Source organism: Thermobia domestica, chromosome 5 (genome assembly GCF_964235325.1).
Source record: "Thermobia domestica chromosome 5, izTheDome1.hap1.1, whole genome shotgun sequence".
NCBI lineage: Eukaryota > Metazoa > Arthropoda > Insecta > Zygentoma > Lepismatidae > Thermobia > Thermobia domestica.
Window position 1 is genome coordinate 278,688,081 of NC_137458.1, and position 26,264 is coordinate 278,714,344.

Consider the following 26,264-nt stretch of genomic DNA (forward strand, 5'->3'; position numbering starts at 1 on the left):
TTTCAAAAGCGACGAGTCTTTCGCCAAAGACAACTGATAGAAATATATTGTACTGATCTTGCGTATTTGTTAATATTTTAAGTCATTACAGAAGGGCAAGAAAATACTACTGCACAACTTAAATCACTGGACAGAGCTATTCACATTATTGACATAAGTGGACAATTTTAAGAGACTTATATGGACCATATAATTTAGTCCAAGTTAGTTCGACTTAATTTAATTTTCATATCAATAAAAATAGTGAATAAAGACACAAATTATTTTAAGTTCACACTGGCTTTGAAGCATTCATACATATACATATGCAGAAAATACTTCTGATTTCAATAAATCACTTCCAGTAATGTTTCCTGAGTTTATAATGTATGATGAAAGATTTAGATAATTTGAGATATGTAGAAATAATCTTATAGTAATAAGTTCACACAATTTGTGGCATTCTTGCTTTTAAATTTATTTATTTATTTTCGGTTTAAACCTTTTTTTTTTTTTTTTTTTTTTTTTTTTTTTTTTTTTTTTTTTTTTTAACTAGCCAACCCTACCAAGTGTTATAGTTAGCCATGTAGATCATATCCAGTTGGGTGATGTATAGTCAGTATATCGGTTCCGTTATTTCTGGCCTTACAGACTGGAGTTCATTAGCTCTTAATTCAAGTAGCTTCTGTATTTCTTCATGATGTTGGATAACACTATAACACTATAAGATACTATATATTCTTAGCAACAATCGAACTTGGGACTTCCCGTTCAAACTAATCGTGAAACTGACACCTATATGTAGTACTATTCGATGTTTAATATCAATGCTATTTCAAGTTCTGTTTAAGGTATTTTTACTTGATGGATACTAATGATTCTTTCTCGTATATAATAAAGTCAGGAAAAGAATATTAGAATATTAAATAATGGCTTATTAGTATAATCTTATAACATCAATGTATAAAGTTAAATAACATAGTTTATAGTAGGGATGCAAATAAGCAACAAAATTTTACTAGCCCAAGAAAAAAGCTACTAGACCACATCTCACAATAGAAATCATTTACTTACCTTCGGCATTTTAATAGTGATATTAAAAACTCGCCCGCATCGATGAACCACTCGCCCCGGATGAGTGGGCGAGTGGTTATTTGCATCCCTGGTTTATAGTTAATGGGCCTATTCGGTTGCAGTGATGTGAATAAACTTTGGGGAAGATGGCTGAGATTCAACTCAAATGTAGAAGAGACTATGTAAAGTCTACATTCCAAAAGCAAATTGTCGTAAAGTGGAAGGAATATAGTCAAAAAGCATGAAACACTAACATTGATGTCAGTGGAAAACAAAATTGCTCCACTTATCTCAAAAACCAAAAGACGGTGATGGCTGAAGTTCAGCTCAAACATAGAAGACTATGTAATTCTACATTCAAAAAAGAAATTGTCCTAAAATGGATTGAACATAGTAAAAGATCACGAAACATTAACATTAAATCAATGAAAAAAACTGAAGTCGTCCACATATTTCAAACACTACAATAAAGAAATTGCTAATTAAAAGCTAAATGCAAAGACGTGATGAAGAGCTTAAAAACAATGCATAGCACGCAAGGTAAATATGGATAGAACTCAAAAGTAAGTTGAGTTCAATCATAAAATCAATAATAATGATAAAGTATATGCATCTTTTCGATATTACCCAGGGCGTCCCACGCGGAGGTTACGTGCTTGAGATATCTCATATCTGGATTTGGAATCTCCAGACTCGATTTAGCACGCAAAATGACTTTTGACCTGAACACTTGACATAGTCTGATCCTTATGGCAAACCGGATAGGGCCTTAATATAATCATTACTTATTGAAAGATATTATTTGACACATATGATACTCGTAGAAGTTTTCTATTTGCAAATATATTTAATTGCATTAAACTGTTTCGGCAAACTGTTACCTTCGGAGGTAGCTCTGGAAAATTCATATTATTTTTATTTGTTTATGTATGTATGTATGTATTTACTTATTTATTTATTTATTTATATCTCTCAGAATTCCATTTTTTACTCTTTTCGTGTGCCAAGTTGAAAAGTGATGAATTATTGTAAATTTCTTGTACTCAAACAACTCTTTTGAACGATTTATTACTGTAAATACTTTGCACTAGAACTTCTGTTGTAACTTCATGTAATGTAGTACTAGTTTTATAGAGTTGTGATCACCATTACAAAGAACTTGTGAAAATACTGCTATGATTTTAAATTTATAAGATTACATACTTTTCCAACTTACAAGGACAGTAGGTGAGTTCACCACGAACGTGAGTCGATCTAATTCCTGCAACCAATAGAGTTAATTGCCTGTATAACACACACTTTATATATATACAATATGCTCATCTGGATTGAGTTTTAAAGAAAATCGCTCTCAAACATTTTCCACAAATCTGGAAAACTGGACTCTGTATGGAAATTTCCAACATTGCATAATGAACCCTTTCTAACTGTTGCGAACCACAGCAAATCTCATTGCTATCCGTGTGACCGTTAATGAAATAAACGAACTTAAAATTTATGTTGAGTAACCTATGTTTGCAAGAACATTGTTGATTTATTATTAACAGATGCTCACATAGGGGTTAAAAAGGTGGACACGACATAAGTGAGTCTGGTATTTCAAATGTTCAATATCAACTAGATGGCGCATGCTTCAAGTAATGTGCGTCAAAGACTACTAAATGGTGCTGCACCGGCTACCTTGCCAGTTTTTGCTTCCCACGATACATTAGACTCTGGCAGTATTGATAATAAATCAACATTGTTTCCAAATATAGCCTACATAAATTTTAAGTTTATTTATTTCATTAACCGTCAAACGGATGGCAATGAAATTTGCTGAGATTCGCAACAGCTAGAAATGCTTTATTATGCAGTGCGGAATATGTTTGAGAGCAATTTTCACAAAAAGCCAATCTTGATGAGTTTTCCGTTTACAATATGCTACACAGCTCAATTAGCTCTATCAAATGCATGAATTGGTTTGACTCGCCGTGGCGAACTCACGTATTGCCCATGTTAGCACCCACTCGAAATTCCTATTGAGCAATAGCTTCTTACCGATTTATATTTTCAGAATGTTTTAAATTTCAAACCATCAATGGTCCATAACTTCTTGATCCTGCATTAGCATTAATCGCTATAGGAAACTTGCATTCTACATTTACAACCTCCATTTGGACGGTTTTTTAATGACAAATGTCTTTGTTAATTCTCGTGATCATTTCAACAGAAAGTGGGCACGTGTACGTTTGTGGCAGTAGCTTTAGTGGACAGCTTGGTCTTGGAACTCACATACAGGAAAGTACTTTATTCCAACGAATTACTTCTTTAGAGAATCAAGTGGTCATCGAAGCAGCTTGTGGAGAAGGACACACTGCCTTCATAACAGGTAAGAACATCATCTGTAGCAACTAGATATGTGAATAACGAGAAAACATTAATTTCGTATTGCGAAGCCCTTTCTCTGTGCTTGGTTGCTGATTTCGATAATGGATCACATAAAGCATTAATATTTTAATACATTTCATTGTGATATTTTTGTCGCTTTGGAAAAGGAGTAAATTCGTCGTAGTATTTTTTGTATGTTGTTTCGACATTCTAGAGTATTACTGTATAATTGATCGGAGTTAATCCCACTGAGGTTATATGTAACGGAATCAAGACCATTAAACGGGCTTTTGTACTAGGCAAATATACTCATCGTAGTTTGAACTTGAAATCATTTGCGTTAGTCACTTGACCACAAACGGGCCAATATTTGTGCGTATACTGAAGTACGATAGGAAGTTATAAATTGATTCGACTGAACCGATTTTCAAAATCTTATGCGATTACCTCAGCGTTTCTTTTGGACTACTAATCATGAAAACAGTTCAGCCAATTATGACAAGACCTAATGTGATCACTGCGGGACTAACAGTGGAGCCGATCGTCAGCAAGCTACTTGCTCACTTTGACATTTGTTTTGGTCCACCAATCTTGTAAGGAAGTCATCTGATCGTCATAAAGTTCTGATGTGGTTAATTCAGGAGTTCCCAACCTGTGTGTCACTCAGTCCCATAAGTTGTGTCGCGAAATTTAGAATTTAAAAGTAAATTTTATGCCATTCAGAAAATCTCTATACAGTGAAGCGTGAACTAACTTTCATTGTGTAAAATTTGGGGGAAATATACAAAATAGAAAGACAGAATAAAATACATTATTTGAATCGGGCTCACGAACTGGACTTTCGAAACCACGCCTGTCAACCATAAGGCCAGTAAACTTCACATTGGTTTTGGTGGTGAGTTATATATTTGAATCGGTTTTCCGGTATAGATAGGTCGGTATTCCAGGCGTTTTCAATGTCTTTCTCTAACGCCGCTCGACGTGCTGCTTGTAGTTAGAAAAATGCACCATTTGCGCGTTTACATCCGCTTATACACTCGATATCTGATACTTATAGTTAGATATTACTTACTATTTATTTATTTATATCATCATCATCATCATCATCACTAATCAAAAACAAATAAGTGTGTCTTGATATCGTGAGCGTTCATTGAAGTGTATCGTCAGTCAAAAAAGGTTGGGAACCATTAGATTAATTTGATGTGCTTTTGGGGCGGCTAACCGTGGAATTGCTGAACTGATCGTCAGCAAGCTCGTATGCAGCCACTTCAACGTCCTTATGGGTCGATTAACTATGGAGACGACTCAAACTGATCATTACCATATTGTTATGCGATCACTTAGATTCTTTTACAATCGAACAACTGCTGAAACAGCTGACCGATCCTCACTTGTTTTTGCATAGTGATACTTGTCATTGCAAGAGTTTTTCGTGTTAGTGAGTCCGAAGTAGACGGAACTTTAAGAAAACTCATTTCGGAAGATGATTTTCGTAAAATAGAATGAGTCTGCTGTTTTCAGATGTGAGAGAGCCATTTAGCTATGCCTCGATTTCGGGAAAACATCTATGAGCTACTTGGTAGTTATTAGTTAAGAAAAATGGAGTAGTGTGCATTTGACTGCAACCAACGTTAAATCGAGCCTATGCTATCCATAACTGATGAATACATTTCTTTTCTGATTTTTCCTTATCTTTCCAAGAATTCTTCTTAGGAATCTTTGTTCCTGAATTCTACTCACTCTAGTTTTTCATTATCCATGTTGTTAGGATTTTGTTGGATTTTTAGACTATGACAAGAGTCTTACGTCAATTAATAGTTACCCTTAAATCTTTGCTTAATCCAGGGCTCATAGCGAGTCACTTTTTTAACTAAAAGTTACTTTTCTTTTTAAATTTGTCACTAAAGATTACTTTTTGGGGGTAAAGTAATTTTATCGTGTGATTTATGTTTTGCATTGGCAGTTTTCTAAGAAAAATATTATAAAAATAAATGGAAAAGGCAGAAATTTGTTACTTATTACTCTTCTGAAAACTTTAGTACTTGCTGCCATATGCAGCTGTGCTGCCACATGTGAACCAAGTCAGCTTTATTCTCACTTCAGCCTTTTATTCCTTCTAAAGCACAATGGGTGGTTGGTGGGTGCTTAAGCTCTCAAGGTGAGTTTGAGAGCCCTTCTGTGTCTCTTCTTTCTTCTAGTTAACATTTGTAATTTATTTTAAAAGTTCATAATAAGGGTATAAACATAATCCACATTATTTGCTTTGATCTTAATTGTGTTAAAGGAGAATGACATATATATTAAGTGTTTACAGTTTACTTTTCATTGTATGCAGAATGTTGGTAGAAGTCATACCTATGTTTACCAATCATGTGGTATCAAGACAAACTTTGTAACAAACCAATTGTACAAGATAAAATCGTATTACCAGTTAATGGTAATTTAGATGCTATGTATTAATTACATTAATTTTGTATTATTAGACATAATGAAAATATAGAAACTTGGCCTTACCCCATCCAGATCTAAGTTGAAATACAAAACCGTGCAAACTACGTAATTAATAATGAACCTCTAAACACAAGTAATACAATTTTTTATTAGCTGACAAACTTAAGTAAAACAATTTTTAATCGTAACGTATTAAGACAATACGTATTTCAGCCATCATCCAGCCGGCCCTATTTTGGTTGAAAAAAAAAATAAAATTCAATTTAAGCCGAAGTTGGGCATCAAGACTTCAAACTTTTTAATGAGATTTTGGTCACTTTTCAACTATTTAGAAGAGACCAGACCGCTATGAGCCCTGTCCTCTCAAAATATATTGTTGAAGAAGAAAGTTTCTATCTGTATATATGATAGTACGTTTCGGAGATACGTATATACGTTAAAGGTAAAGGTTGCAGGAACGTCCAATGATTAACGGCCGATCACCCAATTTTCTTTGTGTTTCTTTTTTCTTATTGTGCAATACGTTCTCTGTATGGTAAAAGAACTGCTATCTAAAGTTATTCCACAAAGCATTTATGAACAGAGAAAACTTTTCATCGTAATCGTACTTTACTTACTTTCTTTCGTTTAAATCTTTGATACAGTAAAATGTGTCGAAGTTGCAATCTTTTAGTTCCACAGAAAACGTTCAACACACACAAGTAGCCAAATTAGTAAAGCGTTACTATTTCTAGTTGATTTAGTAGGATATATATTCAATATTCATTGAAAAGTACTTATCGCAAAAGCACCCAGAATAATTGTCCAACTATGAACATTTCGACAAAATGTTATTAATTTGCTCAATACAGATTCTTTTAGAAAACTAACATTGTATGTGGAGGTACATCCCGTTGATATGTTCTTTCGAATAATAACTTTTACAGAAATTTTTCTTGACTTTTATATTTGTCTTCAAATAAACTCTAACTAATATCTTATATAGCTTGAAGAGGCAATAGCTTTTTGCAAACGTTCACGGTTAGATTATTCTATGGGCTTTTAGGGTAAGTGCTTTTTGAATGAACACATTATAATATTTATATAGTTCCATCAGTATGTAGCTAAATAAAGTAGGTTGCCAACTAACATATTTTATTTTATTCTCTTTTCGGGGCTTATTGTTTTGACATTTTTAGTAATTTATTTATACCATATAATTGTATTTATAGCTATTTATGTACAGATTTATAACTATTTACAAGTGTATTTAGTTTTGTCTTTTTTCATCTTCGATAAAATTATATAATTAAAATGAGAAACTGACTTTACACTGAAATAAATCTAAGATTAGAGTACCACATGATACAGGTTTGTAGCAGAACAGGCAATTAATCTCTAAAACATTTGAGTTAACTCTTAAAGTATGGGTGTTCGAATCAATTCGGGCAGTAAACACTTTCGGTGAAATTATAATCTACGAAGACACAAGGTGTTCTGGTTTATTGTATTCATATTCGATTATTAAAAAATCAGATAGCATGTAAATTCAAACTTCATTTTTGAAAAAATGTGTCAAATTTTGGCTTTAAAAAATTATAAAATTTTTGCTGTAGTCCTCAGTGTTATTCACGGAGAAAATGTTGAGGTTAAAATGTAAATATAAGAATTGAAGTGGAAATTCGGAAGAGTATTAAATTAAAATTCTCGGGAGGATGTGGTGCGAATGAAGAGCATCGATCTCGAGAGTGAGAGAGTGAGTGGCTCTTCTGGGAAACGGACTGGATGGCATAGTCGTTAACGCATCGACACAATATGTCGCAGATCTCGGGTTCGAGTCGCGATCCTGTTAGTCATTTTTTCACTCTTTGTGTGTTATGACAAAAAGATATTTAAAAATGCGTGTAGAAAAATGTTAGGAATTCAGAAACAGAACACCTTATATATCAGTTATTTCGAAGCATTTGAAAGAAGCATAACACTTTATTATGAAGTCAAGAATTTTATTTGGAGTAAAAAGGAAATTTGAAGGCCAGTTTTTGAAAATATATTTATTCTTAAAAGTTGTTAATAAACGGTTGGTTAATAAGTTGAGTTTGAGTTTAACGTCCCGTTCACTAGTGAGGCTATATGAGACGTGGGCCTACTGATTAATGTAGAATCCGAACCACATGAGCTCCCGCCGGGAAAAACGGTTGGTTAAATAATAAATGGGAGACAGTTATTAAAAATTAAAATTATAAAAGAAGTGTTGGCACGGTACAAAGAAAGGCCAGAGAGTTCTTACTTCCATCATGTTAGAGATGACCTAGGGATCTACAATTTGGCCCACAGACACGTCGTCTATATATATTTATCTCGTATTGCCTTACATTTTTCATAAAAATGAATCAATCTATAAATGCCGTCTGCATAAAAGTCTACGGAGTTGAGGGCAACTAGATTTTCACCTCATAATAATCTCCTCATCATCCGCAAAACTCCTATCCCACAAATGTTTCTTTATATTCGGCAAAAGAAGTAATCTGACGGAGCCAGGTCAGATGAATGTGGTAGGGTTGGGGCAAAGATTCGTAACCACATTGGTGCACAAAAGTGAATGTTTCTGCTTTCCGGTGTGCTGGAGCATTGTCCGCTAGCAGCAACACATCTTTCGAGACACATTGCGTCTTTTTGCTTTATAGCATCCTATAACTTTTGCAACAAGTTCTTGCAATACGTTCCTGTGATTGCTTGCAATACGTTCCTGTGATTGTAGCATCTTTTTTAAGTTTCAGTCAAGATTACACTTTTATGGTCTCAAAATATGGACAGCACGGCCTTGCTGGTTTCAATGTCAATAGATGCACCCAGCATTCATCCAAAGCCATTGATCTGTTTACAAAAGCATCTTTCTCCTAGTGATATAGCTCCAAAATACTTGCACACGGTGCTTTTTTTATTATGAAAATGTGTCAATGTGTCAACAATTGGGGAACCCACCTTGCTGCCACTTTGCTCACATCCAAAATTTCATGTAATATGGTGAACGGACCCCATACTAATGTTCTCCTTAGCTACAATTAGTAGTCACACACACACTGATTGCTCGACTTTTTCCAGTACGCTTGGGTCTGTAGCAGTTGGGGGACGACCTTCTCTTGGGTCATCGTGGTAGACTTGTTTGGCCATATTTAAATTCTCTCCTACAAGCTTTCGCTGTACTATCAGATGGGCATTCCTTACCATACACAGCTGCCATCTTCTTCGTGTACCATTTGTGTCGATTTTCCTTGAAGATGGAGGAACCTAATCACAGCTCAGTTATTTGAGTCTGGCCAACCTGTTACCGCCATCTACTTTTCTGGTTGTAACATCAATTCAACAAGACCTATGAAAACACAAAGTACACACATTAGTGTGATGTCACTTGTCGTTTTGCATTACTCACACATTTAATAACTTCTTGGCCTCTTCTTGTAGAAACACCAGTAGAGTTGGCAATTTCCACTTATCAAACAAAAGAATATCCAGCCTGACTTCAGCCTATAGTTAATTAGTGAGTGAACTACAGCAGTATACTGAACAACGCGTTTGAGCACTGGTCTTTCTTGTCCGTTATTTTTTCATTGTGTAGTTGTTTTTATTGCTATAGGTCCTGTTTTATCTTCCGTGAACTAGCTTCAGGCTAAGGCTGAAAGCTTGGAAATGCAGAGATTATTTAGAAACTAAAGTTTGAAATAAGTGAAATGATTGATAATATTCCTGAACGTATCCTCATACAGTCTCCGAAAAGTAACATAATAGCATTGGAAACCAAGTCATCTGTTAAACGAGTTTCCACAAATTCAGCAACATTGAATAGTACATTTTCTAAAATATGCAAATAATATTTTATTATTGTTATTTTCTATTTTTATCCTTATATCCACTTTTTAACCTCAGCCGTTCCTTCGTGAATAAACCTGACAGTTACATTGGAAATATTGAATTCAGTAGTTGATTACACAGGAGATTTTGAGGTAAGTTTCTATCCTCTGTGTATTTTAAGAAGACAAATCTGAATATACAGCTAGCTTAAATATATGAATGAAAATTATAAATTGTTATCTAAATGCGCTTAAATTGATTTTCCAGATGATATTTCAACTGCCCTGCTCAGCCTTCTTCCTGTCTATCTTACAGATATTTGTTAAAATCAAAAGATCTTTCACATCCTGAACACAGTACAGTGACCTTAAGAGCCTGACATGCTAAAAAAAAATACATTTACCATTTTTCTTTTGCTTGTTTTTCATAAATGAAAAGAGGTAATGAAATGCAACTTACCACAATCATAGATAATGTTATTCTATAACAGAAAATATGAACCTGAAGAATTTTTAGTGTTGCCATCCATAGAAATTACAGTGTTGCCAGAATAACATTTCCCCCAAAATCTAAGTTAGAGACTAGAGGAACGAACTCATCTGCATTTGATTACGTATCATGTTATTTTGGTATCCTGTGAACTACTTTTAAAATAACATTATTATTTAATTTTAATAACTGTGTGTTAAAACTATTTTGTTTATTACAAACTAAATACAACTATTATTTAAAAAGTATTTCCTATTTAAGAAAAAATTCACTTCAAGATGTGAAGAATAATACAAATGGTTGCAGGAGAGCAGCCGAAATATCAACTGAAAAATCAATTTAAGTATATTTAGATAGGTAATTTATATTAACTTAAACTTTATTCACCTTCATGGTCCTTATAACCGGCAAACAATTAGTTTTCTCCATATATTTCGAATAACTCTTTCGATTTATTCCGAATAACTTTACTCGGAAAGTGAGTAAAGTTGAAGTTAATTTAAGTAAATAAAATCCTTATGTTCTATTAGTAACCATATCAATTTTATAATTTTCATTCATTAAAGTATGCACTAAATATGAACCTTAACCTACTAATTTAAATATAGTTTAATATTTATTAGCGGCGATTTGTATCTAAAAAAGATTTTTGGAATTTTTTTTAAATGAATATTTTTTTACAATCTTTTTGTGTGTTTCCAGACAGGGGGCTTTTATATACCTGTGGAGATGGTAGACATGGGAAGCTCTGCTTAGACAATGAAGAATACTCAAACCAATTTGTTCCAACAGTAGTACTGAAATTCAAGGGCTTCACCGTTAAAAAAGTATGCATAATTCTGTGTATATAAACATAAATTAAAGCTCATTATAAATTATTCTTCATCATTTTTAAAAATATTGTAACAGTTAATTTTATTATACTATAAACTAAAATTTAAAAAGTATAGTTTTTGCGTTAAATCAAACGTAATTTAATACTGTGTATGGAATATGGTCAGTTTGTAACCTAAAATACATCTACTTATGGTCCTCTGTTGCATAATTCCGTATTAGAACTCAGTACAAAAGGTATAAGTGTTTATATACTCTCTTGTGTTACTCCATTTCACTTAATTACTTGAAATTTTAGGTGAAATATTTGTACTTGCGCTGAATATGTAGTATGTGTCATACAAAAAGGATATCTTTTCTTTGTAATGTGTGGTAAGAAATGAAAAGGTATAAAACAATGTTATAGTAATTACGAAGTTTACACTAATAGCTCTTTTGTACTTTATGTGCATGTTTGTAAACTTGTCATTCAGCTTTTATACAGATATAATGCTAAAACATTAATAAAGTTATTTTTTAATAAATAAATAAATGTAAGTGATTAGGCAGGTGGTGCACATTTAACTGGATGCTGCGTGATTGAGATTCAACGCCATTATTTCTAGTTTTCCTAATTTTCCTGTTCGTTGTTCCTTAATATTTGTAGTTATTTCTTCATGATCCTGGATCAACATAAAAAAATATATACTTCCAGCGGGAATCAAACTGGAGATCAATCTCTCTGACCATTCGGAAACCGGGAATGACCCATTATTTCTAGCGTCTGCGTCCCACAGTCGTGTCAAGATATAGTTTAAATAATCAACTGAAAAAATGAAAATTTAAGGTTCCGGGTTTCTGTCGTCATGTAAATTACAGTAGCTCACAGGATTTGCAACTTAGTGATTGAACGCTATCCTCTGCAGTGTATAGTCGGTTGTTCCATTCAAGATTCCTCCGCATGTACTTAGAGGAACCAATACATTTTAAGGGTTTCTGCGGTCTTCGTATCTTTCCCTTTTTATTTGTGTTTTATACAACCTTTTTCAAATTCTGAAGTGGAATCATTGAACGTAACACTAAAATTTAGAAATCGTAAGTGTAGGTTCTTATAAAGGTGCAGCAATTTACCTGCTTCCGCGCTTAGATATTGGTAAGATACTTCCATTACACATTCAACTTGGGGGCCGCGATGGCTTCGTGATAGGACGCTTATCTCTGGTGAGTTTGGTCCCTTGTTCGATGCTAGCACGTGCCAAGTGAACCTTGTGGTGGCTAGGCAAACACCGACTTCATGAATTTTCTTGGGGTTCTATTTCCTCCTACTTCCTTCATTCCACCATTTTCCTTCATTATTATCATCACCGTCTCCATTAGTCTCGGAGCATCATCATGGGACGTTTGAACTAGAAATTTCATTTCATTTTTATACATTCAATTTAAATTACAAGCAGATACCGTTCAGCACATATAACACCATTCCTTGCTTACATTTCTCCTCCCTCTCCCATCTTACAGTATTTAAAGTGCTCATAATATCAAAACATGCTCATAATATCAAAACTTCTTAAAATGTTGTATATTGACTGCATTCAGAAAGTCAGTGTAGTAACCCTATGTAAACAGTTTTCTGAAATACTACTATCTATTATTTATATTAGATTATGCTGTCTATTATCATTTCCCTTTATACAGTAAAACTTGTTCAAAAGCAGAATTGCAAGGGACCGAACTATTTTCCAAACTAACTATTAGTTTTCGCATTATACGAAATTGCACAGAGATTACTATAAATTTGAATATACTAATTTTAAGTGCATATCAATAAGCATACTGCTATTTAGGAATGTAGATTCTCCCTGATTTCATCTTACACTGATACATGTGGTAAAATCTCGCAGTACATTTATCAATCACGTAATTATTTATTATACTTGTACACTAGATTTCATACTGTATTTCACTGAACAACACAATCTTATACTACATTAAACAACACTGCAGTATATTTTAGCAGTCGTTTTGTAGCAAAAATGAAAATTGAAATGAAATCTTTGAGTTTTACGTCCCACGGTTATGCCAGTTAGGCTAAAGGAGACGGTGATTATGAGAAATGAATGAAATGGTGGAATGAAGAAAGTGGGAGGAAACGGGAGAACCCCGAGAAAACCCACGCACACGGTGTTTGTCCACCACAAAGTTCACTTGGCGGAGCAGGGTTTGAACCCGGGACCCCATGCACCAGAGGTGAACGCTCTACCACTGAGCCACCGCGGCCCCCTCGTTTTGTAGCATTGGTCCAGATATATGCATATTCTTTGACCTGGCATTAATGAGCCATCTTAAATGACTTCGTTAATTTCTTTGTTGCCTGTTTCCGTTGGTTTCCTCTTGATTTGATCATTTCCATTATTTTATCTTGACGTTTTAGAGCATCATAAATTATTATTTTCCGTACAGAGAGTTTGTCTTTCTCTATAGCTTCGATAACATTATCAGTAAAAGATAAGACATGCAACTTAGCTGTGATGTTCACTGTTAAAAACTTGGAAACAGATTGGTTCGCCAAGATGTAAAAATGTCAATAGATTGTGTTGTAGGGTTAGTAGGCCTAATAGGAATAGAAATGGAATTTAGATGTTTCTATTCTCCACCACGTTCTGATCGTTGGTTTGGAGGATTATACAAAAAACACTCAGCATTGACAAAGCGAAAAGCAATGCTGTTTGGTCTACCTGTCACGCACCGATGTTGCTACTCCTGTCAAAAGATGTTCACGAAATTACCTGGAAACAAAGCGGAGTAGGCAAACAAGATGAAAGCTGTGAAAGTACTGGAATATAGAAAATATAAATTTTTCCATTGTGGGTTATTCTGAATTTTTTTCCCGTAATATAAACGTAGTTTCTGCTGAATTATTCAATTATTGCTTTCTGTTTCCGAGTTGGATAGATTCCGCATTATGCAAATAAATAAATAACACTGCATAACCTATTTTCTTGGCTCGGACCGTGCAATTTGTTCACAATGGACAAATTACCACCATACCTACGTTCCATGTTGTCACGAAGGAGCATCTAAACCTCACTTCCGTTATTACTATTGTAGAATCAGCATTAGTTGTTTCTCGATGTTTGTGATACTGTAGCGTCCTTAGTTTGCAACACTGTAAAGTAAGTGTAGTATTGTGTTACCGTTTTGCACATAGATTCGAAATATGTAAGAATCTGACGTAATTCCATTTGAAAAATATAACTATGTTGGGTTGCAACATTGTTAATCCGGTGGTAACAGAGAGTATGTCAGTGTTCCCCTGTCGATATTTGCACGGTACGAAATTTCATGTTATGTACCTATTAGTTTAAAAGTTAAAAGGTATATCAAGATAAATGGTCCACCCTGTATATACAAAAGGCACAATGTGTATCGTCTTACTGTAAAGTTGCTCAGCTCATGTTAATGATGGACATGGATCTTAGCCTAAATTACAGACGGTGTCATTACGGTATTTAAATGTCTCGGCCATAACTAGGGAGACTTGTCAAAGTAGTAGATTGAATCCTGGGTTTTCTGAGTTTAAGATAAGTACAGTCACTACAGTAAATTCCTTGAAATACTAGTAAATACTAGAGCTCATGAAAGGATATGGTTGACCAGATGACGCAGTTCTTCTGGGTAATGTGTGGTCAGTGCATCCGCTTCCAACGATATTACTTTTGCTTTTATAGACAGGAGATCGCTACATCTTCATTCTAGTAACTCCCAAATTGTCTCACAATACTAGTTTGCACTAAAACTTCTATTCTTCTAACAGAAACAAAAATTGGCACTAAATATGTGCGCTAACCATGCACGCTACCATGATTACATTATCTTGTTCATTGGCAAAACAACAACTCGACCCAAGGATTCATTCATTCTTGCAAATATTTATTTCATGACGGAAACCAAGGGAAATAAAACTTAGAATGTAGTGTTCACCAATTTTAGCAGTCATCACTACAAATACATACCACCTTTGTTTTCTTACTTCGTTTTTCCCCTTCTTTTAATAATAATTTCGTAACTAGTTCACTTAAGAACAAGTTTCTGTAACTTAAGAAAGAAGTACTTGTATATCCCGAAATTTAAGAGACACTCCTTTCCTTGAGGCTAAGATCAAAAATAGAATGCATCTTGTACGCTGATACAGAAATTTTGATTATTTCAATTGCAATAAGTATTACTAATTCTGTTATTTAATGTGTTCTTTCTTTCCTTACGTGTGCAACAGCAGCTCACTACAGTTCACTGTCTTAGTAAATAGTTTGGATACAATCGCTTTATTTACCGTTTCATAATGTGTGTATTTCTCTCTGATCGCATATACACTGTAGATATTCCGAGACGCGCGTGCGTCTAGATTTAGTGAAGCGTTAGTAAGTCCTCATATATTTCTTGTTAAAATATAGTTTTGTGCTGTATTTAATAAATATGTATCGGGAAATACAATAATTCATTCACTTTGGAAGTGACGAAACAAGGCCAGAAAGTTATATACAGTAAAACTTGTTCAAAATGGAACGTAGATATGGCGCAAATTAGCCCATTGTGAACAAATTCTATGGTCCGAGCCAAGAAAACAGGTTATGTAGTGTTATTTCTTTATTTATTTATTTTGCATAATACGGAATCTATCCAACTCGGAAGCAAAGTAATAATTGAATAATTCACTAGGAACTATGTTTATATTACGGAAAAATTTTCAGAAAAATCCACGATAGGAAAATTTATATTTTCCATATTCCAGTACTTCCACAGCTTTCATCTTGTTTGCCTACTCCGCTTTGTTTACAGGTAATTTCGTACATATCTCTTGACAGGAATAGCAACATCGGTGACCGACAGGTAGACCAAACAGCATTGCTTTTCGCTTTGTCACTGCTGAGTTCCTTTCTGCATAACCCTCCAAACCAACGATCAGAGGCTGGTGGAGAATGGAAACATCTAAATTCTATTCCTATTAGGCGTACTGACCCTGGTTGGGACATTGCCTGAGAAGAAATTGTATCATGAGGGATGTGCTAGAGGGTATGGTGGCAGAAAAGAGAGAGCGAAAGAGGCTACAATTAATGGACGATATGAAAACAGAAAGATCATACGTGAAGACAAAGAGGTTAGCGGAAGACCGTGGAGCATGAAAGCTTCTCAGCTACTGCAAGTGACCTGCCAGTAATGACAGAATACCTATGATGATGACGACCCTACAAAAAATCCATTGACATTTTTACATCTTGGCGAACCAATCTATTCCCAAGTTCTTAACAGTGAACATCATAATTAAGTTGCATGTCTTATCTTTTACTCATAATGTTATCCATTCTCAGTAAACCAGACAAAAAGGAACAAGAAATCTTAAGTTGGAAAACTGTAGTGACCAGTTCCGTGCCGTGAAAAATCGGCACCCGGGGCGAGAATATACGATGGCGCCCCCCGCACATATGAGTGAGGTCGACAGACCAGCCGCGAAGCGCAAAAAGAATTTCAAAAATAAATCCTGTTTTTCCTTGATTTTGACCACTTTTTATTACTTTTTTCCTTCCATTCTATATTGTGCACATGCATTTTCCTAACATGAGTGACATTATAGGACCACTTCCCAAAGCAAGGAGAGGATTTAAATACATACTAGTAATATTCCATAATTTTTCCTCTCTTTTTTTTCTTTCCTTCTTTTCTTTTTCCTCCCGAGTTTTGCGCCCCCTTACTTCGGCGCCCAGGGCCGTCGCCCTTCCCCTACGATAAGGCACTGGTGGTGACACAACCAGAAAAATCGACGCTGTAATTAATAGTTTTGCACATATACTATACGTAGATCCATGACTTGGGGGTACACTGCAATGCTTGTCTAGTTCATTATCCTTCCTCGTCATTTTTACTCTTTGCTCTATCCGTTTCTCACTGTCGTTTCTCCAAACGTAAGAGAGATACTTGACGCTGTACATTGGGCAGTTGGAAATGATTTTTCTAAACAATCACTAGGTCATTAATAATTAAGAGCTCGACGTCTCTTTTCAATACCGTGACTACATGAAGTGGAACTTACTGGGTAAAGTGGATTCGAATCACTAATCTGGTATATATCCATAAATATACCCTCACTGGAGATTAAACTCTAAACCGCATGCACAGAAGCATACTCAATATCCTCCCCTGTCACGAAAGAGCATCTAAATAATCATATGAATTATCATTCCGTTTAATTTAATTTTGATATATCTACTCCAGATTCCTTCTTTCAAAATGATTTTATCCCTCCATCCCCCCAAAACTTGGAACTTGTGTGAGAACTTGGTCTATTTGATAGATAGAATGAATATAAACTTTATTCAAAGCATACCGCTTTTAAAAATTATAGTAAGTGTAAAAAATTATGAAATTAAAGGATACTACCTTATTATTATTATGTTTAGGCAAAATTTTAGGAAAAGCACAGCTGAAAACATACTTATAATCCCCCCCCCCTTCCTCGAACATTATAGATACACTAAAGATACAGGAGCTAATAAACACCCAATTATAAAGGTTTAGTGTAGTAACAAAATATAATAACAGGAAAATAACCACAAATCTAAAAATACGAAAGAACTCTATAAAGAATAATAAAACCTTGTGCTTTATTTCATTTTTATACATTTGTAGAAATGTATTCTAACTGAATTTTTTGTTACAGGTTGCTTGTGGAGGGTGCCACACTATGGTTCTTGCGGTTCGTGCAGCAGATGAACAGAATGTGGATAATATTTCAAGCTTGAATGGTACACAGGATTGTGACTCTGCTGCAAGGGTGAGGAGACGACTAAGAGAGGTACAAATATTGCATTTGTACCCCTATACTGCTGTTATCTATCTGAGTGCAGTTTTCACACTTTATTTGCATATTTTGTGTGTACTGCATCTCTCTTGTTTTATTGCTTCACACTCTCTTTACTTATGTTTATTGCAGTTGTCATAATAAGTTACACACTTTGATCTAGTTTGGAAAAAAGTTCAAATTCCAGATAAAGTTTATAAGTTCTCAATGAATGGAAACACACGCACGCCCTTTTAAAATCCATCGCCGCCCATCAGAAAAAGATGGGAAGACGCTTACATTATCATCCTATTCGCGAACCTCACTCGTGCTCTTAATAATATATGATGACTTCGCGCTACCTCATTACCTAGTTCCTCATATGCTGTTATTATTTTACATGTATCATTACTCTTGTTTTTGTATTTTGTTATCTTCTGTACCAGTGATGAATAAATGACGACCACGCGAATAGCAATGACTTATTTTATTTTTATTTATTCTATTTAACAATCACCAGATACAGCTCAGAGGCCATTTTATACTGGATATCTAACAACAATAACAATGAAAAGGATTTGGGAAGGTGTCGGCCAGGGCCTGTTTAGTACGTGCCATCCCGGCATTTGCCTGGTAGGACAGGAAAACCCTGGAAAACCTGTCAAAATGGTCGGCAGCGGGAATCGAACTCACGACCTCCTGAATGCGAAACCAACGCTCCACCACTTGAGCTACTTCGCTCGAATATGAAATGTACGATATGTTCCTTTTATAACTCGCTACGTAACAGAAGGAGTGTAACAGTCTCATCATACTGTTATCAAGACTTGATTTTAACTGTGAAAATATTCTCTTTTGTTACCAAGCTCATTCTGCAAGATAAGGTCATTGGTCCCGAGTCGATTTTTAGAAAAATGCAAATTTCATAGAGGTACTGTCAAATGTTCGTAGCTCAGATCCGTTCAAATTTTGTGTATATTTGTCAGTTCTCAATCAATTAAAAAAGAAAAAATTGTTATTTTTCTCGTTTTGAGCTAAGATTGATATCCTTGTGTTAGACAACAAGTAGCAGAGCTACGTATTGCGAGTTGACAGACATTGCAGATTTAAAATATGTAATAACCTGACGTAGTGCCATTTCAAAAATATATCTTTATATTGGGCTGGCAACACGTCAACTTTGTGGTATTATAGAGTATGTCGAGCAATGTTCCCCTACCGATATTTGCATGGTACAAAATTTCAGCGTTTTTGTCCATTAGTTTAAAAGTTACAAAGCCGTATCAAAATAAATGGTTCACTTTGTACATATGCTATAATTTATATATCATATATAATACTTGTCTAGAACACAAACACACACACACACTGATTACAGTAAATTAACATTAGGCTCTTAAGTGTTTTGAATGGCTCGCCGTCGTAATGTGTATAAGAGAGAAGAAAAGATAAACAATGCTACAGTGTGTGTCTATGTATTGTCTTCAATATATTCTAAATTCATAAGTAAGTACTTTGTATTTTGATTTTCATATGCCTACGCTGAGATTTCTTTGTTCTAAACGCATATTTATGTGTATGACTACAGTTTTCTAATGAGGAAATATAGTATTTGAGTCAGCTGTATGGTGTATATATGTACGTATGATTATATAATATTGAGTTTTTGATAGCCTATATTTAGTTCTTAACTTGTAAGGGAAGAATTAAGAGACTAATTATTGTAATTGAAGCATATTGATCATTACTAAAACCATAAATGATTGTTTGCACATTATTCAATTTATAAACAATAATTAGCTTTTGAAACTTAAATGCTAATTAAAAATCAAGAGTTGGTAGTTATACGAAGCTTCTTTGAGTGTTATTAATACAGAGTGGCGAGAAATTTGGAAAATCGGGAAATATCAAGGAATTTGAGGAAACAAGAAAAGTCGAGGAATTTCGATTTGCGAAGAATAAGATTTTAAAAGCATTTAAAAATGAAAATTTTAAGATGATTTTAGATGCGGTTGAGTGCTTTATTATTATTATTATTATTATTATTATTATTATTATTATTATTATTATTATTATTATTATTATTATTATTATTTAATTTACAATTTCAAACTTAGAAACTTATCTGTGTCTTCCACACTTACATGTGTAACAAATTTATGTTCTGCAGCTGTGCGCATTATCTTTTACTTTTCGCTTGTGAAATGGAATATCATATTACGCAAAATGCAGTTGCATCAACGATACAATGGTAAGTTCATTTTCGATGCACGCGTAATTCCAATTCTTTCCCTGTTTCGTTTTCACTAGTTTCCTGGTTCACTATTGAAAAGAAAAATAAATGAAATCTTTAAGTTCTGCGTCCTACGGTTGTGCCTGCTAGGCTAAAGGAGACGGTTATTATGAGAAATAGATGAGATAGAATGAAGAAAGTGGAAGGAAACGGGAGAACCCCGAGAAAACCCACGCATACGGTGTTTGTTCACCACAAAGTTCATTTGGCGATAGTTGAGATCGAACCAATGACCGCATGCACCAGAGGTGAACGCTCTACCACTGAGCCACCGCGGCCTCTCCATTTTATTGGAGTTTCCTTAATGGACTTTCGGCATTAAGTAAAAGTTGCTTATCACAAAAAATGAAATAATTTTGGAATACAGGTACTCGTATTTGAGCTTCTGTGTTTTCATTGTAATATATTTTAATTCGCAAAGTAGTTTATTTTCGAACTGCTAACGAGTTTACGAAAATTGCCTGTAAAGTTGCACATCAGTGTATGCAGTGGATCAGTATGTAATGTATAGCGAGATTAATTTAATCTAACTTGATCCTTAAACATGAGGTACGTCCACAGATATCAAAGTGTATTTTCTACTTTGTGCTTGTAATGCAATATTTATTAGTTGTTATATATTTCTAGATACATATTTAATTATTCTCCATCAATAGTTATACACTTGTATTGATTTATTACGTATGATACGTTACGTAAATTTAAAAATCTCTATTGCTAATTCTCATTTTAAACTTATTCTGACATTAAAAATGAACTAGTTTGCGAACAATATTTAATTTATGGTACATGAATTCAAATAAAGTTCCATTGTCTCTTTCTTTCTCCCTCTGAGCCGAAGTTTTGTATGCTTTTTCAGTGTCAATACGAAATATCCAGTTTTATAAAACAAGATTCTCTCAGACAAAATGTGCAAAAATATATTTGATAACTGCAATGTAGCTTTGGGGAAGGAGGCATAACAACTGTTCTGGGCTTGAAGGACGTACCGCCATGGGAACAACCCTTCTAGCACCCATCGCATAAAATATATAAGAAGATTAGATTTCTTTGTTTAACAATTCGCATTGAAATGAAAGAAAAGAGAGAGGAACAGTTAGAATTTGCGATTCAAATTATTGTAAAATAATAATAATTTGTTTATAGTATACTGTGGAAGTAACGACGTTTCATAATGTGTAATTCCTGTTTTAATGTTGATATGTTCATATGTTATTGTACTATATCTTGTTTTTCACCAGAATCCTTGAGTTTTAGAACTAGGGTTCTTTCTTGCTGACGGTCCATTATCATATGTTAGATCGAATGAATGAAACCGATTCAAGGGATCGATCATGTGGCATATGTCATGGGGTTTAAAATATTTTGTCGTGTTTATACTAATTTTTTTAAAAATTCGGTAGCATACTTGATAGAGCGTTCACTTCTAACTCCAAAGTTCCTGCCTTAGGTTTTCTGGTAAACAAACACTAAGTGGGCGGGCCCTCTCGAGCTTCTCGTTTTCTTCCCTATTTGCATTCCTTTCGTACTTATATCATTAACTCTGTAATTATCATCTCATTTGTGGGACGTTAAACTAATGATTTACTTATGATTCATTGTAAGTCAGTGTCCCACTGAGAGTTTTCCCTTTTCGAATGTGACGAAAATTTCTTCATGTGACTAAAGTTACAGATTAAAGTTTCAGGGAAGATGTTTAATTTCTTGTTGTGTGCAGGAATTTTTATTAGTCAGTGTTCTATAATTTCATAATTTAAAAAAAAAATAATAATCTTATTTATTATTCTAGTTGATTAGGGAAAAATATATTACTTATGTATCATCGTTATCTTGTTTTCTTGATCTTGTTTTTGCATCAACAAGGAAATCCATTATTAGATCCTAAATCTAATTCACTTATCTGCCAAAGTAATTATTAATTAATTTTATTCCTAATTACATATGAGGGAAATTTTTAAAAAATGTTCTGGAAAACCAGGGAAAGTCAGGGAAGTCTTTCTTGTAATTTTTGTAGCCACCCTGTTAATGTCAATAATTAAAAGTACATTTTGTTTGAGAAAATTTAGACACTAGAGCTCTGGTTCAGTAGTGCCGATGCCGAGTGAGCATCTGTTAATGGTTTAATGTTCTCGTTCTACAATCGAAGGATTGCGAATTCGGATTCATGCTTCTCCATCCCCGTTGAGAAATACTACAAAATAACAATTGTGCTATAAAGTGAAGCTTCCTTGTTTGTATTTTGGAGAACCAATACTTCAACCAGGTGATAAAGTTCTGTTGATAGTTATACATATCTTGAAGAAGAAAGATTTTTTTATTTTTATTTTTTTTATTTTATTTTTTACTTTTATTTTTTTACTTTATTATTATTATTATTATTATTATTATTATTATTATTATTTGTCTATACGTGTTGCAACTTCGTAGATCTTGTTAACTAAGTAAATTGTTCAGTTTAACGTCCAACGATTATGCCCTTTACGCTAAGGGAGATGGATGTCTAAGGCAAGTGAATGATGATGGAAGAATTAGTGGAATGAGAATGTGGAAAGAAACGGGACACTGAGAAAACCCACAGACACAATGCTGTCCATCACAAACTTCGGTGTCCTGGCCAGGGATCGAACCAGGAACCCCACACGCCAGAGGTAAGCGCTCTGCTACTGAGCCATCGTGCCCCCTTGCTCACTAAAAACTTACACTACATGGCTGTGCAGTCAATGCAAGCTTGTATGCTGATCTCTGCAATATTTTAATATATATATATATATCGTGGTTCTCGTCCATCCTTTTTTTAATAATTCTAGTTTTAATATACATGTGCTCCGTCTTATTTTGAAGAATTCTGAAAGCACATAATTTGCGTATAATCTAACTTCAAACTATACGATTTTTTTAATCCGTTTTGTCTCACGGGGCAGTTCTTGCAGGCAAATAGTTTAATTCTTGATATAGCTCCCCTTTGTTAGAGAAGATAGCTATAGTGGACGCCTCAGTGGAATACTCATGGTGTGGCAACGGTATAATACGTGCTCGTTTCATATTTTGCTCCGAAGATAATTAACATTGGAGAGTGACTAAAGCTCGCCTCTAGTTTAAATAGACTATTATAAGAAGCATATATGGACCTCATATAAACATTCTACCATGTAAGTTCAACTAGCAAAAACACAAATGTTGGCATATATTTCATTTTTAGAAAAATGTGTTTGTGAAGATGTTAGAATGACTAAAGCTCGAGTCTAGTTCTAAATAGACTGTTGTAGGAAGCATATATGGACCTCATATGAACATTCTACCATGTAAGTTCAACTAACAAAAACACAAATGTTGGCATATATTTCATTTTTAGAAAAATGTGTTTGTGAAGTTGTTAGAATGACTAAAGCTCGACTCTAGTTCTAAATAGACTGTTGTAGGAAGCATATATGGACCTCATATGAACATTCTACCATGTAAGTTCAACTAACAAAAACACAAATGTTGGCATATATTTCATTTTTAGAAAAATGTGTTTGTGAAGATGTTAGAATGACTAAAGCTCGACTCTAGTTCTAAATAGACTGTTGTAGGAAGCATATATGGACCTCATATGAACATTCTACCATGTAAGTTCAACTAACAAAAACACAAATGTTGGCATATATTTCATTTTTAGAAAAATGTGTTTGTGAAGATGTTAGAATGACTAAAGCTCGACTCTAGTTCTAAATAGACTGTTGTAGGAAGCATATATGGACCTCATATGAACATTCTACCATGTAAGTTCAACTAACAAAAACACAAATGTTGGCATATATTTCATTTTTAGAAAAATGTGTTTGTGAAGATGTGTTAACTTGCTCAGCTCCGAATTTGACAAGTTAGAGAGTTTAAACTAACCCAACGTCAGAATAATCGGGAGGAAGTACGAAAGCGGATCAAGAATTTTATTAATGACACTTGATTCAAGGAATATTTGAAATTTAGTGCTTTTCGTCATGTTTTATGTGGAAAGTGGAGTTTAGGTAATGCAGTCCATTCATTTATAAAAATCATTTGAAGGTTTCTATTACTAATAAGCATACAGTAACTATGCTTATAAAGCCTTCCAACCGTCATGAAATCCTTGTCTAGTTCGCATAAAACTTTCAAAAAAACTATTGAAGCTGAATGGCAATTACGTTATTTGGCTTGATTTTAGATATGTAACTGGCCTTTTTTTCTATTTTTTATTTTTATTTTGTCAAGGAATATTATTTTTCTCTTTCGGATAATTTGTATATATCATTGCCGAATTTTGTAGTCAAATTTCGTTATGCAGTCATAAGTTAGGAAAAGAATAACATACGCATTGATACAGTCGGACACAAGTGAAGATTGTGCAAAAAGAATAAACTTTTTGACGATATTATGAAAGGTATTCAAGGATAAAAATATTTGACCTTTGAGGAATTAAATGGTAAGCGAAGGACTAAACAGCACAATATTGTGTATTGTAATATATTGACGCTAATCATGGATTAGGATATTCCATATTTGAGCTGAAGTTTAGTGGAGCAAGACATCTAAGAAGGCAACGAAGCTAGTCCTCTTTAGAGGTAAGTGTACACTGATTTTAATGATTTATTACCTAGCTCATATTAAACTGTTTAAAAATAACGAATAGCACGTGGTGTGTAGAACGCATATTAAATGCATAATGCTTATTTTTAAATCCTGATTCTCATCCTAATTGATGTAAAATCTCACAAAGTGAATGCTGAGAGGGTAACTTTAAAGTATTAAATCACTTATTTCTTTTGAAGATCAGTATGATCTGTTTCAGCTATTTCGCTTCACGTGCTGCTTTCATGTATGTGCTATATTTCACTTGCAGTAGATGTGCTATCACTTTTCGTGCAAACTCTTCACCATACCGTTTAATGAATTGTTCTACTTCGGCGGACTCTTCTTTCAGTACTGAAATATCTGAAGTAGTTATTCCTTATTTGAAATAAATGCAGGGGACACATTTTTTGAATAAATAAACTGCTTCCCTATTTAGCGATGTTCTCTTTTGAACTTGTTTCCTTATATAGTTGCAACAATTAACGATCTGTCACCGTCAAGAGGAAGGATGAGTTTGTGTTACAGGGTAAAAGAAAGTAAATATATTTATGAAAAGTTACTCTTTTATATATGTTAAAAAGAGCAAAATTTCCATACAGCATGTTTCTTCAATGCACCAAAAGACTGTAGTCCGCTCAAGAATTGGAAACTTCCTAAAATAGAGCCCCTGATTCATTTGCTGAACCTTCCGTAGCAAATTCTCAAATGGCATACATCATTTTTTGCTCGGAGATCAATAACCAATGCTGTGAATACAGTATTGTGGGTGTTCAAGAAGTTATTAGGAAAGTCCTTGTACTTGAACAGCAGGCCGCGCCCTCTACATCCTAGTAAAATCGACGCTGTTTTAATGTATTCGTTTTAGCATACAGAAGATAAGGAACTCACATATGTCACTTCCCACGATTAATCTAGATGTCTCTCACGAAAGAGACTATTTTCAAATTCAAACCTACTATATTTTATACAGCATTCCAGCAAATTATCTCAGTCGTCGTGGCAATAGGAAACCTCCTCTTCAAATATAGAATATATAAGAAGAAACCACTTCTATTGAGGTATTTTTACAGTAGAAAAGCAGTACATGAAACGTACCAAAGACAATAGCGTTAGCTACTTACCCTCGAGAGAGCTTTTGTCTTGAATTAAAGCCTTTAAAAGATGCAAAAGTACTTTTACTTGATGCCAAATAAGACTGAATGATTTTTCAAAGAAAAATGAGTGGCCAAGATTAACATGGTTGTATATTTCACGTATTTTTTTTCTTTAAGACAGTTGAGGAGTTTGATGTAATAAGGGCGTAAGCGTGTTTACGCCCTTTTAACGTCAAACACATTTGTGGCTTTTGTCATGCTTGTTTAGCCTCCTGGTAACATATCAATTCAATATCGGAATAACATGCTGCATATTACATTGTTTTATGTAAGAAAAAAACACTACTTAAATTTTCTACATCGTTTTCCTCCAACTAAATGTTTCAGACTTACGCTCTTATTGCATCAAACTCCTCAATTTAGAAGGTATGTAATGTTCCCCTTGTAT

The 26,264-nt window shown here is 34.1% G+C and overlaps 1 protein-coding gene across 2 annotated transcripts in view; it reads left to right on the plus strand.

Annotated features, from left to right (window-relative positions):
- Nucleotides 1-26,264, plus strand: part of LOC145686650 (X-linked retinitis pigmentosa GTPase regulator-like) — a 328,222-nt gene that overhangs the window by 239,821 nt on the left and 62,137 nt on the right. Inside the window, exons 8-10 of one of the 2 annotated variants that reach the window (XM_081760131.1) lie at nucleotides 3,266-3,424; nucleotides 10,897-11,021; nucleotides 17,720-17,854. In XM_081760131.1, coding sequence (XP_081616257.1) covers nucleotides 3,266-3,424; nucleotides 10,897-11,021; nucleotides 17,720-17,854 — 419 coding nt within the window. The remainder of the gene's footprint in view (nucleotides 1-3,265; nucleotides 3,425-10,896; nucleotides 11,022-17,719; nucleotides 17,855-26,264) is intronic. The other variant, XM_081760132.1, reaches the window with a different exon arrangement.